This window comes from Alligator mississippiensis, chromosome 1 (genome assembly GCF_030867095.1).
Source record: "Alligator mississippiensis isolate rAllMis1 chromosome 1, rAllMis1, whole genome shotgun sequence".
NCBI lineage: Eukaryota > Metazoa > Chordata > Crocodylia > Alligatoridae > Alligator > Alligator mississippiensis.
The window spans coordinates 66277283-66294739 of NC_081824.1; the positions used below are offsets into that span (position 1 = coordinate 66277283).

At 44.5% G+C, this 17457-nt stretch overlaps 1 protein-coding gene across 1 annotated transcript in view; it reads right to left on the minus strand.

Annotated features, from left to right (window-relative positions):
- The window catches only part of IMPG1 (interphotoreceptor matrix proteoglycan 1), a 124328-nt gene that overhangs the window by 85294 nt on the left and 21577 nt on the right, over positions 1–17457 (minus strand). The window contains exons 2-4 of the mRNA XM_059723456.1: positions 11941–12147; positions 3647–3813; positions 3363–3391 (exon numbers count right to left, since the gene is read on the minus strand). Of these exons, the coding sequence (XP_059579439.1) occupies positions 3363–3391; positions 3647–3813; positions 11941–12147 (403 nt within the window). The remainder of the gene's footprint in view (positions 1–3362; positions 3392–3646; positions 3814–11940; positions 12148–17457) is intronic.

Genomic DNA, 17457 nt, shown 5'->3' on the forward strand with positions numbered 1-17457 from the left:
CATTTCTTAGCACTGAGTGTGAAAGTGTGTGATAGAAAGTTCATGAATGGTACATAGCAACCTATTTCTCCAAACAATAAGGGAGATTTAAGTATAGCAACATAGTCATAGCCACCTACATTCTCAGCTAAAATATGAATAACTTTGTAGTCATCTACCTCACCCTCCACACTGCATCTAGGGAAACCTGTGTTGGGCAGGAGGTGCATAAGAAATTAGTTCTGAAATTAGTGAAAACAATCAACTTTCAGGGACCAAAATCTGGGACAGAGCCCCAGACACTTGTCAATCACCAGAACTAAAAATAATCTCCACTGCAGGTTCTGGTTAGCATAGCTGCCTTAGTACAGTATTATGGGAGGGAAATTTAGATCTGCTAATTAGCATAGCCACTTCTATATGGCATTGTGCCTGGAAAAATTAGTTCTGTTGAGAGACAGAGCTAATTTGCCCAGGTGAAATGTATGGCTATAATGCTTCTAGTTGAGGAGGTAGCCCATAGTTTTCTCTTGTGCTTTAGACACGCATTATTTTTATAGACCTACAAATATCAAGAGCATTAAGGGGCATGAATGTGTGCACAGCCCCCTGGATGGAGCACAACAAGGACGTGCTCTCCAAATGTTTATAGACATGCTCTGGGAGGCAGGGGGTGGGGAGGAGAGGCTAATTAGTGAGCTGCACTAATTAAAAGTGCCCAAGCATCACGTGTATCAGTGTCCCCACACTAAAAAAAATGGCAACAGGGCGCTTTGGGCTAAAGCTCACATGATAAGTTTTACTTCAAAGCACCCTGCCACGATTTTTCAGCTTGGGGACACTGATACACATGATGTTGGAGGCTACTGGAGTGCATTAGTTTTTGCATTCTTTTTTATTTTGCTCCAACACGCTAGATATACTGCACATTGTAGCAGCCTTCCTGTATGTGTGTAAGTGCTATCCAGCTGCAACTGATAGGGGGGCTACTCCTTAGTTCCCCTCCACTCCTGGGGGAGCCTTTCAGTGAGTGGCATAGGTTCACTGACAGCATTGCCCAATATACACATTGCACAATACACCACTTGTAGTGGCACACTGGATCAGATCGTCTCTATCACCCAATCAGCCCTTGTACCCCCATCACTGTTGCTGCCCAGTAGCAACACTGAGAAGGCTGCCTGCAAGCTGCCAAGGTCAGCAAGGGCTGGTTGGGCAGTCATTGCACAAAGGCTGATTGAGTAGTCTTTCACTGATGCAGGCCTGTCTCTGTTGCCACCAGCAGGAACAGCTGATGGAGCTGCCTGCAAGCCAGCCCTTGCAGGGCTCTGGGATAGCTTCTAGGCTGGGTGAGCTATCAGGGAGCCTCCTTGGGAGGAGGGAGGCGGAACAGAACACTAAAGGATATAGGAGGGTGTCTCAGACTCTTACACACATTACATTTGTCATAGAGGCACCATTTTGAGGCAGATTGGCAATTTTTTTGATGCAACAAACAGCCTGCACTTGTAAATGCTGGCTTTTTGTCACAGTAAAACAGAATATATAGTGCAACAAATATAATATCTCCAGGGCTTTGAACAAGTTGTATAGTTACACTCATGTGAAACCAGGCAACCATGTACTGAGCCATGCACTGAGCAGATGTAGAAGGATGCTGCTTAGTACTGATCCCAGAACCAACTTTTCAAATTCAGGAGAAAAAATCCCATCTCATGGACTACTCAGGGAGCTGAGGACTCACTCCTAAAACTCAGGACTGGTCTGGAAAATTCATGGTGGTTGATCATTTTTAAATTAGTCTACCTGACTCCTTGCACGGCTGCTGTCTGCAGGCCCAGTCCAGTTTGCACTGGAGAGAACTGATAATATCCTACAGAATTCAGTGGGAGTTTTAATTAAGCCTTTAATTAAATAACATCTTTACGAGAGGAAAAAACCCCTCCAAATAATCAACTAAAAGTCAAGGAAGACAAGTAAAATTCTTGTGATAAGTTAGTACATGAGTAAAAATGCATTATACATTGCTACAATTGGATGTATAAAGTTGATGGTCCAATGACATTTGTATTCATTTGAGACTGTAGATGATTATGTGATTCAGACTGTACTATAATGTCTTTATAAAAGGAGGGAAAGCTCAAGGTTAAATTATTTGTTATTGTCAAACCTTTAAGAGCTTAGTTGTGAATATTCTCTTAACATAGGATAGGGCCTGAGACACTACTTTATCGCACTGGTTTTACGTTTGTACCAGTGCATTGACTTAAGTAGAGTATCACTGGTTTAAAATTAGTGCAATGAATCAAGAATTAAATGCTTCCACCTTTTTATAGAAAAAATAAACTGCACACAATAATAGCAACCTACTTGATATCAGTATGTACATTTCTATAGGCTTTCTAGGAATGTACTGAGGAATTTAGCAAGGTTCCACCTTTTCCTCTTCTTTATATGTACTTAATATTATGAGTATTTATTCACTATATATGATATTCCAGGCTTGTAGCCCACTGAATATTGTGGATGATCTGCTGTCTGTCAGGAATCTACAGTTATGTCTATTAGACACAACAAACAGTCTATTACATTTTTATTTTAGATGCATGGAAAGTAGCTAGTTTTGAATTTATCTTTTCAGAATATGGCATGATTCATCTTGTTTCTGTAGCTTCTAGTGAACTGCAAAACATTTTTTGGTTTGGTAAAAAAATGTGCAATTTGTTATAACATACAAAACAATGTGTATAAAAATTAAATTGTTTTAAATCAAACTAAGGCTGTGCACAGATGTATTACCAAACAGTTTTAAGGGAAGTGGTTTTGGCTTGGAAATGCCTGTCAGCAGATATGATGCAACTGTTTTGCCTGTCCATTACTATACAAGCACAGTGGAGCTAGACTGCTTTAATTTTAAACCTGAACAAAACATATTTAAATGCTGTGGTTTAACTTACGCTTATAGCACAAAAGATTAGACAGATCAAACTGTACAATCATGAAAAAATCTTTTATCTTGTATAAAGGAAATGGGATGATTCAATAAAATGGGAATTTTTAGGGACATATTGCTAAGGATGTGGACAGATTAACAGTTAAAGAACTTTAAGAACTATATAGTGCCTTAGTGCTCATCCACTATAACCAAGTTGAACAGGCACTAGCCCACTATGGTTTGTGCAGCCGTAATTATATGGAACAATATTACTGCTCCCTATAAAATAAAGGGTATATACGTGTATCTCTCATATCTCCCACACAGTGTATACCAGAGTGCTGTACACACATATACTCTGTCAGAGCCATATACATCTTTCACATACCTTTTTCAAAAGAAGGCAAACAGCATCAACTGGTATGTATTCTACTTATGCTTTACTTACCTTTCCTGGAGGGTCCTATGTTTTACTCGCTGCAAAAAGATTGGGAAAAAAAAGCATTTTACTAGTAGGCGTGTTCAATCGAAGAGAAGAAGCCTGTTCATACTTTATAGTTAATCTTTGTCTAGGACACTTTTCTTTATGCAATGAATGTTGTTGGGTTTTTTTTTTTGTGGTGCCCCCTTCCTCTCTCTTTGCCATGATTGCATAAAATTCAGGGGTTGGATCTGAGAAATGTTTACTTCGCTTGTTTATATACAAAGTTAAATAATAAGAATAATTCTTACCCGCTGGATTATTTCCAGATGCGCTTGGGAGTTACTGAAGTTTTTCCCAATGTCAAATATGCAGAATGTTTCTCGCTGGCAGGCACCAACCCAGTTCTGATATTCAGAAGTATCAGGAATCCTATCCAGAAAGATCCGAAAGGCTTCCCATACAACTTCCTGGCAAACTAGAGGAAGCAGAACAGAGTCAAGGAGGAATGTAGTCAACCCACAAGAAAGTTCCAGGTCATGTTTTACAGCACCTTAGAAACCAAGATGTCCATTTTTGGCATTTGAAATGTAAAAAATCTATTCTAATAATTTAGAAAAAAGGATTTACTTAGTGGTCTATAAGTTTGTGCTGACATTTGTCTTTATAACTGAAGGGTTGGGACTTGCAAAGAGTGCTGACTTGCGTGGAATGACACCAGGGATGAATGTAACCCGAGGCTTTTATCAGTACAAATAATTAATACACAATGAACCCCAAAACATACTTCTTTCCCCACAAGGATGCTAAGATCACTGAGATCAAAGCAGCAAAAGGAAAGAGAAACTGGCCAATGTGGATACTTTAATTGTTGTATTTTGTAGCTAGCCAGCTAAGTTAATATGTAGGTTAGAAATGCTCAGCTACTAGATACAGAACAAGTTAGACAAATCTATGCTTTAAATAAATTTCACTGACATTCCAAAGGAAGCTTGAAAATGCAGGAGGCTAAGAAAAAATATCGCTGATTTTCTAAGTAGAAAGTTTAGAGCAAATATAGTTTTTCCAAAGCCTCTAAGAGATCAATTAAATCTCCTAGTCAAAGGAGCAGCCTGGTGTTTAAAGCTGTGCACTCTTTTTCTGTTTCACAAGACACCTAAAAAACCTGATTTTATCCTTGTGTAGGTAAAATCCCCCAGGAAATGATGTTTTCTTTCTCTTTGTACATATGTATACATTCATTTATTAAACTTCAAGTCATGCCTTCATGATGATAAATCACCAAATGGTATGCCAAGCTTGGAGCGGGCTGGAGAATCACAGGTGTCCGGGAAAAAAAATACCACTGCTCTATATCAACGGGGAGATAAAAGTGAACAGACAGAGAATGAGCCACAGAGGGAGGTTACAGAACAAGAGCACAGGGGGCAAAAGCTGTATTGTATCTGGGACTGGTTCTGCGAGAAGCTCCACAGAGGACTTTGCTCACTATCTCCAGCAATTAATCATACAAGATGAATGAAAACACACATTATAACCTGATGCAGAGGTATGACTTGTTTGGTGCCCTGGCCAAACCTTTCCTGTATGGGAGGGGATACTGACTACCACTGAACAGGGGGAGAGGGAAGGAGGAACTTCTGTTGGAAGGGTAGCATGTAAACCTGTGGCTCAAACCTGGGTCTTCTGGGCTCATGGGCTGAGGCCTGGGATGTAGCTGACCCCAGCTGGCCTGGGCTATCCCAGGAGGTACTCCATGGGGGATCATGGTTCCCAGTGGAACCAATGGGAGCCACAAAGCTCTGATGGGAGAGGTCCTCCCACTTCCTACAGGGCCTTGTCCCTGTAACAACACTGTCAGGCTCTCTGCTGTGAACTTGACACTGGTATTCCTGGTCCTGCCTTGGACCCTGATACCTTGCCCCTGTCCTGCTTCTGCCCTGGAATTTGCTGTCTTGCCTGAGGCCTGCTCCCCTCTTGCCTCTGCCTTGGCACCTTGTACCCCACTCCTGCTACCTTACCCTGTCAACTGGATTCCTTAGCTCCTGACCACTGGCCTGGCCTTCACCATGGACTTGCATGATCCATCAGACTTGGACTGACACCTGGAGCTGCAACCTTGGCTTGATTTCTGGACCGATAGTACTGTAGACCCTGGGCTTCTGAACCCTGACCCCATTATGTCTGGGTCATGCCCAAGGGAACATGCATGTAATGGGACACAGTCCCATGCTATTAGCACTTCTCCCTTGCAAATAGCTGTCACCTCTCTCTTCTGATCAGATCACCGATTTTGTAGGATGAAGCTGGGGGCCCAAATGTTAATGGATCCAATACCCCCCTCACTGTTATCAATACCCTTCCCTCTACCCTTCCTGTAGCATCTTGCCCCCACTGATGTGTTTTCCAACCTCTGAATTTGCAATAATAACAAAGGGGAAATGCATGGTTTCATAATCCAAAAAACCCAGTAAAAATCCCTCTTGGTAAATCAGCTGTCACTTAAAATACAAAATTGTTCTGAACTTTATGAACTCAGTGACTATAACTACTTTCTCCATGTTTGTGGATGAATGCTTATTCATTACTTGGATGATTCCATTGTTAATTATTTTCAGTGTCACAAAATCTGGATTTGCAGCTTTTTAAAAAGGTAGTGCTCACTCAGAATGAATGCTCACACTCTTTAAAATATGCATGTTTCAAGTCTAAAGCCTTCAGTGAATAAAAAGGTCAAACATATTATAAATGTATTATAATGTTAGCATATAGTGCATCTCAGCAATTAAAAATGGCACTTATAAATATAATTTTGAATAGTTTATAATGTTGCTTGAAACAGAAAGTTTTCTGAGATTTATGAGCACAGAGGCTATGACGTTTTACTTTACATTTTTGATATGTTCTTTAACTGAAGAAAAGATTATTGTTTATAGAAATGGTTTACAACCATTTTTTATTTATGCACCCCTAAACAATTTTGAATGGGGCTGCAGACTCCTTTGAATAGTAAGTGTGGGTATTCACATACTTTGGGTTGGTCATAGTTATCTTTAACAGACCCGTTAGATGTAGTCTGTGGGGTCCCCAGGGTCTGCAGACAGCATGTTGAAAACCACTGGTCTATAGTATCTAAAATCTAGGACTCTCTACAATTAACCTACTCAGTAATAAAATGGCTATTCTCAAACCTTGGACAGGTGTATGCTGTGCAAAGCTGCTCACACAGCTGTGCCAATACATCTCCATAATGAGTTGCATAACATCTGCCTTCTCAGCACTGAATCCTTCCTCCAAGTAGAGATCATCAAAATCTTAACAGCAACTATGTTACCTAATGAATTTTCTACTCAAGAATGATCATTGAGTGGGTTGTTTTTTCAAAAGATTTGCTCATGATCAGCACTCATTTAGGCCTATATTCTGCTGCCTATTCATTATCCCACTCCAAGCAATATTTGCTGCATAAGGTATTCCCTGGTTTAATTTAAGGATGGTAAAACCTGCCCCATATGAGCAGTTTACTAATGAGCACTCATGATTTATAATTCATGCTGTGTGGCTAGTCCCTTCAGTCACATGTGGTATATTTCATGCTTCTTGATTGTGTGATTTAAGTTCCATAAAGGCTCCTTTTCCTCTTTGCAAATTATTTGTAATATACTTTTCCTATAAAAGTGACGGGGAGCTTTGGATCAGGACCTTAGAATGCTGATACTGTTAAGTGGCCACATATTCATTATAAACAACTGAGCTAGAAATATTAAACACTACTTAATTTGTAAGTTATATCAAGTGTTGTAAAATAGGATGGACAACCGATGGCATGAGCATCACAAGTGTCATAGACAACTTCTTTGCATCTGGCATGTGGCAGGTCAGGAAGTGGATAGGCAGCACACCAGCAGATGGGGCAGGAAGCAGAAAGAAAGGGAGGAGATTGGGCAGGTAATATACAGTAGGGAGCAGAAAGCAGAGCAGCAGAATGGGCAGAGAAAGTGGATTGGAGTGGCAGTCTGGGAGGGTGTGTAAGAAGTTACATTTATCATGTGATGAAGCCCTGGAAAATAATCTATAGCCATAAAACAGCAACCATTTGCAGCTGGAGAGTGCTTTTAAAATTGCATGAAAGATTGTGTGAAAATGTAACCCTTGTCTGATGTAATATCAGACGGGGGTGCTCTAGGGTAGCGTGCCTTAGAGAACCTTTGGTTCCCTGTGAGGATTAACTTTGGGTGATTCCACCCGCATCTCATGTTTCTTTGCAGAGCTGGGCTAGCGCTTGCACGAGAGAGCACTGGCCCAGCCCCACCTTAAGAGCTGTCAGAAAGCAGACAGAAAATCGCTGTCTCCTCCCTGCATAGCTGGATGTGTGTGGGGGGGAAGGGAGACCCCCATACTCTGTGTGCCTCCCCATCCCTGATGGGTTCTTGGGCAGGTCCATGCAGTGGGAGGGGAGGGGAGACTCCCTTCCCCCGCCCCCCATCCCCTGCCTGAGCATTTTTTAGTGCCAGAGCTGGTGGGGGGGACGGGGACAGAGCTCTCCTGCCTTGTGGGCCTGGCCTGACTACCTCTGCTGGGGTCTTGGGGGGAGTTGTGCAAGGGTCTTGACAGTGGCAGAAGCTGTTGCCCCTGGAGCTGGGATGGGGGAAATGGAGTCTCCTGCATCACAGGACCTGCCCAGTTTCCCACAAGATCCCTGCAAGGGTAGCCAGGATGGGCCCATGAAGTGGGGGGCTCTACTTCTCACACCCACCCCAGCTCCAGATGTACCAGCCTTGGCCACAATCATGATACTTACATGGGGGATGGGTAGCCTCCCTACCACTTGGGGCCTCCCTCAAAACCTCAACAGGGGTAGTTGGGGGGCTGAATGGCAGGGGGTCTCTGTCTCTTCTCACCAGCCAATGCTGACAGTTGCCAACTAGCAGAGGGGAAGGGCTGGGGAGAGGGGCAGTCTGCCTGGTGGTATGGGCCAGTGAACGCAGACTGAGGCCCCCCTCCCACCCAACAGGTGAACATGTGTTGGGTTCCATGGTGCTCTAACTCATGGCACTTTGTGTAAAGCATCATAGTTAGAGCACCTACCCAACAGGCTGCCTGAACTTCTTTACACACCCTAATTTGTGGCATGCCTGCCAAAAAGGTTGACTCCCACTGTTGTAAAACCTGTGGGAATTGTACTAGTTTTAGGAACAGTATTCTTGACTCAGTTTCTCCTGCTTCTTGTGTACTACTGGCATGGTGGTAAATGGAGGAATACCTTCTCTGGACTGGAACAAGTGAGACTCATCACTGTCTGACTCTGTCAGAAAATTTAATTTGAACCATCAAGGACAGTACATCTAAATGGAGTAGTCTCGTGAAGCTATGGATGCCGTTCAGACAGAAGCACCCTGAAGAGCAATGGTCTAGCTAAAATAGGGACTGGAAAATTTCTGAAGCACTCCTGCAAAGATTGAAAAGCAAAAAAAGCCAAATCTTTGGATCTGAATCGAATCAGGAGATCAATTAAAAGGTCTGAATGGAATTGGAAGCCTCCAAATCAATTCAGAAAAGATTCAGTGCCAATTCGGAGATTCGGCCATAGATTAAACAGGCAACTGGACACAGCTGCCTCCAGCTGGTAAGTCTGTTGTGGTGGACAGAGCGGGGAGGAAGGGGCATGGGGGTGGGGCAGATCAATGCCCCCACAGCAAGGGAGGGATTGGGGGTGGGGCTGGGACAAGCTGCCCAGCTGGGACGGGGGCGCTCCTGTCATTGCACGCTGTCGCATGCTGCTGGTCCGGGAGGGCATGGGAGCGAGCGTGTGTCCCCAGATCTGTGTGGGGTGGGATGGGCCAGGCTGCCCTCCAAGAGGCTAGCCCCAGCTGTCCACTGCCGGTCTGTGCTCTGCATTGTGGGTGGAGCCAGGGCTGTGCTCCAGGTGGCTAGCCTTGGCTGCAGCCCAGAGCGCAGCCCTGGCTCTGTCCGCCCTACAGAGTGCAGTGGAGTGGGGGCTATAGGGGGGCTGCAGCCCCCCCTAAAATTCCCCATAGCCCCTGCTACTGGCCCCACTCCGATCTGAGTATACACGCCTGCCGCTATGCCCTGTCGGTGCTTGCCCAGCCAGGGTGAATCTGTGGCTTGTCCAGGGGCATGGGGAGGCTGAGGGCATAGATCCTGCTCCCAGCACCATCTGCCACCCACCCAGAGTGCAGCCCAGCCCAGCCCAGCCCACCCTGCACATATCCAGGGGCACACACCCGCTGCCATGCCCTCCTGGACTGGTGGTGCACAGTGGTGGGAGCTCCCCGAGTCCCATGCCCTCCCTGTCCCAGCTGGGCAGTTTGTTCCAGCCCCAGCCCCAATCCCTCCCTCGCTGTGGGGGTATTGATCTGCCCTTTGCTCCCAGGTCTTTCCCTCCCCCCTCTGCCCACCACAACAGATTTACCAGCTGGAGGCAGCTGTGTCCAGCGTGGTGAGGACAGCTGCCTGTTTGTACTGATTACAAACTCATCAGGGGAGATCATCAGCAAATAGGAAGAGCCCTTTTCTCCCCAGCATCACCTGGGGTGATAAGGAACAATGGTAATAAGCTGATGGAGAATAGGTTTAGGTTAGAGATCAGAAGGCAGTTAGGGTGGCCAGAATCTGGAACCAACTTCCTAGGGAAGTGGTCCTAACCCCTACCTTGGGTAAATTAAAAAAGAGGTTAGATGATCACCTGTCTGGGGTGTTGTGAACCCAGCATTCATTCCTGCCTGTGGCAGGGGGTCAGGCTAGATGATCTGTTCAGGTCCCTCTTGACCCTAGCTACTATGAAACTGTTTTGTCTATGGCTGAATCTGCAAATCAGCACTGAATTTTTGAATCCAAATTGGCTGAATTGAATCAGGACAGTGATTCAAATTACTGAATTGAATCACTGTCCCTCCAAATCGGATGAATCCAAATTCAAAGCGAATACTTGCCTCTTCACACAGGCCTACTGCATAGTAATCCCAGAGCTGTATCACGCTGCCTGAGCATCTGCCTGCAGCAGCACTGTTGACTTGAGAGGAGCAGGGGGCAGTGTCCTGGATTTCACATTGTTCCATATAGGTATAGTACAGTGTCCCTCACAACCCCTCCTCTTACAACTGATCTTCTTTGTTAAATATTCTTTGGTGCAAGGGCATTAGCCCTCAGTCTTACATCTGCCAGGGTGTGTTTTAACCAATAGGGTACAGAATTAGTCCATCTCTTTTTCTTTCTCTTTTTGGTCTAATTCAGTTTAATTATTTCATGTAAAGTAGAGTAGCTTCTAGGGATGACTGAAAAAGCCTCACCCTAGAATAACCATTAACCAAGTGTCTAGAACACTCCCTTGGGGTAATGGAGCAGGAGGCTCAAGTCTCTGATGCAAAGCTAAGACTCCTATATTTTAGGAGAATGCTCTGAGTGGGCTGCCTGGGGTGACAGACACACTATTAGGCTAATGTGCAGTAAGCATCACTAAAAAAAACCATGCACCGGTGTGCATTTAGTTAGTACCTCTTATTAGAGGCACTAAACTAAATGCACAGTAATTAAGGCACGTTAATGAACATGAAGATATGCCCACAGACTTGAACCCCTTAAGTGTCGTCTGAAAGTACCTAGTGGTTTTCATTCTGCCAATGAAATAGGCAGGGGAATAGCTAGGCTAAGAATTCTGTGCCCAGGACCTCTGGCCTTCAATCTGAACTAAAGGACCAAGCAGTGCTTCAGTGGCTTTGCACATGCCTGCCAGCAAAAACTCGGAAGCCTAGGCAACTAGGTTCAGTTTAGCAGTGATTTTCAGTATGCCAGTAATTCATGAATGGTGGACTTGGACTCTTGGGGCATCTTTAGACATGCTCTGGAGTGGGGAGCTTTAATTAGAACAACTCTGGGGAGCCACTCTAGTTAACCTGCTCACAGTGTCTCATGTATTCAGCATCCCGTGTGCAACAATGTCTTTATGTGACTAAGATTTGATCTGTGTCTTTCATAGTATTTCAGTTATTTGTGCATGCTCACAGTTATGTTCCAGCAGTGATGCTGCTTTCTTCCATTATAGTTCAAACACAGGAAAAAAGAAGAATACCCATTTCTAGGGATTTTACAAAAGCATGCTTTATGGAATAGGGACTGTGTTCACCTCTACATTTAGAGAATGGCCTGCACCCTATGGACAGCATGATAATTTAAAAATGATTAAATAAATCAAGTACTTGATTACCCTTTCTAGAATCTATGCTGTTCTAGACAGTGAGGGAGTGAGCAGAAATGATGGGCTGTGGCATGTACTAGATCTTTGGGGAAGATCTATAGTGCAATAATTTGGTCTTTATAGTCTATTAATCCAGAGCCCACTAAATCTGCTAAAGAATGTGGTATTAACTCAGTACCTCTTATTTATATTACTCCATTCTATTCAGATAACTGCTAGTACCTTGTGCCACCATGGTACTTTGAGGTTGGTACACATAACTTTTCATCCATTTACATAAACATGAAGTAGAGAATAGGTGCCAAAACTGCTGCCCAGAATTAGAGAATGGCACACTACAGAAGAGTTATTGCTGCATTCCCCAAATATGTACTAGAATTATCATCTCACCTCTTAATCTATAATAAGCTTGGTGACTGGCTAAAATTTGTTTCACTGATTCTTGTGGACAGACTTTCACACCAGTTGGGAGGAGAGATGACCTTTTTGTTCGATGCTTAGTCATATCAAATATCTTTCTGATGGTTGACTCTCTAGATTGCTTTGTTGTTTTTTCTGAGGCATCTGCAAGATGTTTGGCTTCATCATGACTTATTTCTGTAAGAGGTAAAACAATAAAAATGCATGTAAATAGGTTAACATATAGCACATGGATAGAAGATATGTGCTGTAAGAAGAAAACCCCCATTGAAATCAAGCCAAAACCTAAGCACTGAATACCAACCAGTTGGTGAATATGCCAAGGTAGGGGCTGAACCAATGTGTTGAAGACAACTATCAGTTTATAGATGTGGGAATCAGAAAATCTGGTTTCTGATTTCCAGTTTATCTAGCTGATCATTTGCTGTTGGGGTCAATTAAGATTAAATATTTTCAAAACTTCTAAATGACTCAAGGGACTCAATTCCATTTCTATTGATGATTTAGACCCAGATTCACATTGGGGAGTAGGCAGTGCAACTTCTAACTGTCAGGCACCTGACTCCTTCTGCAGAATGTGCAGCCCTAAGTTTGATATCCATGCTCTCCATCACTGCACAGGAAGAGTAAGGTTTCTCATGACTCAGATCTCTGTTGCCAGGACTATTTGGGCACCTATACATGAGTAGTGATTCTGCTCCGAGGCGCTGTAAGCTTACAGCACGTCAGAGCAGGCTCAATTAATTGAGTCTGCTGAAGCATGGTAATTACTGTGCTCAAACAGACTCCAGCGGCTCCTGTATCAGCATCCCCATGCTTAAAAATGGAGGCGGGGGCACTGTGACTAAAGCTGGTTCAATGATCTTTAGTTATAGTGCCCCTGCCACCATTTCTAAGCATGGGGACATTGATACATGAGATGCTCTGAAAGCCACTCTAATTAAAGCACACCCTGCCCCCCCTCAGTTCCAGAGCATGTGTATAAATGCCTTTTATTAGACAGTCTCTGGTTAAAAAAACAGAAACAAGACCTGGCAGCTGGCATAAGAATCTCAATCTACCTCCTCTCAGGGGAGTGCCAGTACAATTAACCTTGGGGTTACTCAAATCCCTGCAGCCGAGGTGTGCTAGAACTCATTTCTCCCACACTGTGGCTGAATGCTGTAACTGCCAGCCTACTGAGCAGAAGGTGGGCATTATTAGTATTATCACAGGCTGAAATAAATGTGTCAATCTGAGTTAGCTGTGTTTTTCTGTCCACAGGACAGAACAGGGGTCAGTAGCATTTTGGAGCAGGGACCTGCTTTAACAGAGCATAGCTCCAAGTGTGGGCCACTTTCAACTCAGCCTGTAGACAAATTGGAAAGAGTCCAGCAGAGGGCAACAAAAATGGTTAGGGGGCTGGGGTACATGACTTATGAGGAGAAGATGAGGGAACTGGGCTTATTTAGTTTGGAGAATAGAAAACTGAAGGTGGGGGTGGGTTGGTGTTAATAGCAGCCTTCAACTACGTGAGGAATGGTCCCAAAGACTGGAGCTAGACTGTTCTCTGTGGTGGCAGATGACAGAACACAGAGCAGTGGTCTCAAGTTGCAGCAAGGGAAGTTGAGGTTAGAAATTAGGAAAAAACTTTCTCATTAGGAGGATAGTAAAGCATTGGAACAGGTTACTCCAGGGATGGGTAAAATATGGCCCACAGGCTGGATGCAGCCCGCAAGGCGATTCTATCTGGCCTGTGGGACCCCTAAATTTTTTTTGAAAATTAAAATGTATCTGTCCTTGGTTCCTGTCAAAAATGACAGGACCCAGGGGCAGTAGGACCCAGGGAAAGCCTGATGGGCTCCTGCAACAGCAGGGTGCACCCAGCCGTGACCCACAAGCCAGAAGCCCCAACAGGGGCTTCTGGCCTGGGACCACGTGGCTGCCCCAGTGTGGGAAGCTCAGGTAAAGGGGGGAGGGCAGGGGAGGAGCTGGTGCAGAGTTCTTGGAAAAGTGGCCCCTTGCCTGCCCCTTGGCTGGCGCTCCCTGCTATAGCCACTCACAGCCCATGGAGGGCTGTCCTGAGCAGGCACAGGCAGCCCCATGTGGTCTCTGAGTAGCTGCAGCGTGGGGCACCAGGCACAGGGTGGGAGAGAGGCTGCTTTTCCCTGCGCTCAGCAATAGCTTGTAACCCAGCTCCGTGCTGGCTCTGGACTCACTCTTCGGAGCTGTGCCATGGCAGTAGCTGTGGCTCCCCTGCTTGCCACACTGGGAGGAGTTTGCTGCTGCTGCCCGCCTGGAGCTCGCGCCATTGTAGGCTATGGTGAGGCTGCCATCACTGCCTCTGGGCTGCCCAGCACGCAAGCTCTGGATGGACAGCAGCAGCAAACACTGCCCAGCACAGCAAGCAGGAGGGCTGCAGCTGCTGCTGCAGCACAGCCCCAGTGGGTGAACCCGGAGCTGGTGCGGGGCCCAGACTGGCAGAGGGGGTGGGTTACAAACTGGTGCTGAATGTGGGGGAAAAGCAGCCCCTTGCCCTCCCCATAGCCGGTGCCCTGCACTGCAGCTGCTCGTAGCCCACATAGGGTTGCCTGTGCCTGCTCAGGACAGCCCTGCGTGGGCTGCGAGCAGCTGCAGCAGGGAGTGCTGGCCATGGGGCGGGCAAGGGGCTGCTTTTCCCCGCGCTCCGCACCAGCTCCTTCCCTGCCAGCAAGCAGGGGGTTGGGGCTGCATGCTGCCCCCTGCCTGTACCTTGGGGCTTTGAGTGGGTGTGAGAGCACAGGGCCCACACCAGTGTCCCAGGGCCAGCACTAGCAGGGCCCAGAGCAGGGCAGCAGTGGTACAGGGTCCTGGCCAGCAGAGGCTCTATGGAGCCAGGCCAGCTCCCCCCTTCTTCCTGCTGGTGCAGCCCAGCCCAGCTTCACAGACCCCTGCCAGCCTGCACCCTGCTCTGGGCCTCACCAGTGCTGGCTCTGGGACATTGGTCCCATAACATTGAGATATTGGTCCCAAGATGGTGACTAAGGGGCAGGGCACCTGTCAAGAGGCGGAGCTACCCATGTGGCCCTCAACAGCTTGCCAAAGCTGGGTAAGTGGCCCTCCACCTGAAATAATTGCTTGTCCCTGGGTTACTCAGAGAGGCTGTGGACCCTCCACAGCCTCCATCTCTGGAGGTTTTTAAGACCCAGCTGGACAAATTCTTGGCTGAGATGATCTACTTGGGGATGGTTCTGCTTTCAGTAGAGGGTTGGACTAGATGATCTCCTGAGGGCCCTTCCAACCCTAATTTTCTGTGATTTTATGATCATCACTTTTCACCATCATCACACTCGCAACTACAATCTCACTGTGTAGGAGCAGCCTGCTGTCTCCACAGGTTGGATAAAATGGCTGTAGGTTGGGGAACTTTGCTCCCCAAAATGAAGGCACATACTGAACTTTGTGGTTGCTCGTGCATGGTTAGTTCAATTTTCTCTTTGTAACTTAGGTATCTAGACTCCACCTAAATCTTTTTAGCTGCCTATGCAACCAGTTTTAGTTCTGCTTTAGATGACTTTAGAAAATAGGGATTTTGCTTTTGAAATATTATCTATAATCTCTCTGTGCCACAATTTCCTCATGAAAAAGTGAAAATGGCTATTGCTTATGACACTTAACACCTCAAAGGCATGTTCTGAGTTTTCATACTCATTTAAATACTTGCAGGAAGATGCTTCAGAGGTGCAAAAAGCTCTGCAATGCGCTGTACTTGCTAACTAAAACCAAATAATTGAGAATTCAGACCCAGAACCTCAAGTTACTTAGCTTCAAACTAGCACTGAAATCAATGGGAGCTAGGCATCTAGATATCTTTGAGGATCTGGGTTTCATTGTTTTTAGTTTGGGAGTAACACCTACAAAAAAGGAGAAGCACCTCTGTAACCAGAAGGATCCAACTACAGTTCTTGTGGATTGCATTTTTCCTATTTCCAAGTTATACACAAGATGACACAGCAAGTCAAGTTTAAAGTGAAAAAAGTTAACAGCATAAAATAAAACTAGAACTCTTACATTTAAATGATCTGAAAAAGTAGCAGTCTGATGGAAAAAAATGAAACAACTCCTGGAAGACGTAATTAGGATATTTTAGATTCTGTTGTTTCTTACATAAATTATAATGTTGATGTTAAACTCAACTTGTAAGGATTCTTTTGAGGCATTTTCCCAGACCTAGTATTCTCACCATATACCAAAATAAAGAAAAAAACTCAAGTAAATAGAATAAATGGTTTGCTGAAAGAACTAGGGGAAGGGATAATTTTTTAGATAATTGGAAAAATTTTTGAGGCAGAAAATAAGAGGGTGACATAATGTTCATGTAGCTTGGATGCTGATGAATTGGCTGTAAACAATGATTGCTTTTGGAAAATGTTCAAACTTTCTTAGTACAGGAGAAAGGAGCTAATCTGTTTTCCAAGAGACCAAGTTTACAAAGAATAAGAATAAAAGAAAAAAATAAAGATAAAAAAAATCTGTTTTCCTATGAAATGGAAGAAACAACCTAAAACAAAATAAAAGCATTCATTATTCTGTCAGTTGTTCTAGGATGGATGATGAGAAAATAAAGAATATAAAAGTGAATTATCTTGACAGCTTGAAACTCAGTGAATTATATTCTGAAAGCTGGTGAGGAAAAGGAGAAAAAAACAGGAATAGAAAAATTGAATGTGACAAAGAAATGGTACTTAAACTCTTGGGGTGGATGAAGTTCTCTGGGTATACATGGCTGGAGTTCTTAATTAACATCTGAATAAGTATCATATTGTCAACATGGTGGAATTATAGTTATTGCATCTTGTATAGTAATAATTAACGACACCATGTGACATAAGCAGATCTCTTGTATGTGAAGAGTTGACCACTTGGTTATAAGGAGTACCATGCAGAAGCTGAATATTTCAGAAGTGGGGCTAATGCACATAATTTTGGCCTTTCAAAGCACACTTTAGGTTGAACAGCACCAAGTTCTAGACCTGCTAAGTGGAACTCTGAAATCATTGGCAAGTTAAGTGAAAATGAGGATACAGTTGTACAGCATATGTCAAATCAAATCATTGTGGAAATCATTATTTTTTAAAATGATGTTTGACTGAGCGATATCCGTGAAGGCAGGGAAGATTCACACCTTATAACCTAACTAAATTGGAGATGTATAGCATGAGCTTTCGTGAACCCTGTTGATGAGAAAGTGTGAAAGGATTTTGCTCCATGCAAATGCTCCCAGGGTCTACCACAAACCTTTATGGAGCAAATAGTGCAGCGCTTAACCACAGTTGAAGAGTGAGGCACTTGCACTACCCGTGTGAGTGATAGCAGTTGGTACACCAGACTGGAGACCTCCACATCACTAAGATATCTAACACAAGTCTCTCAGATTCCAGGGTGGAGATATGCTTGACGTGGCCAAAACCCACACAGTGGGAACAACAGTAAACTGTGGCTGCTTCTCCTTTCCAGAGGTTGCATTAG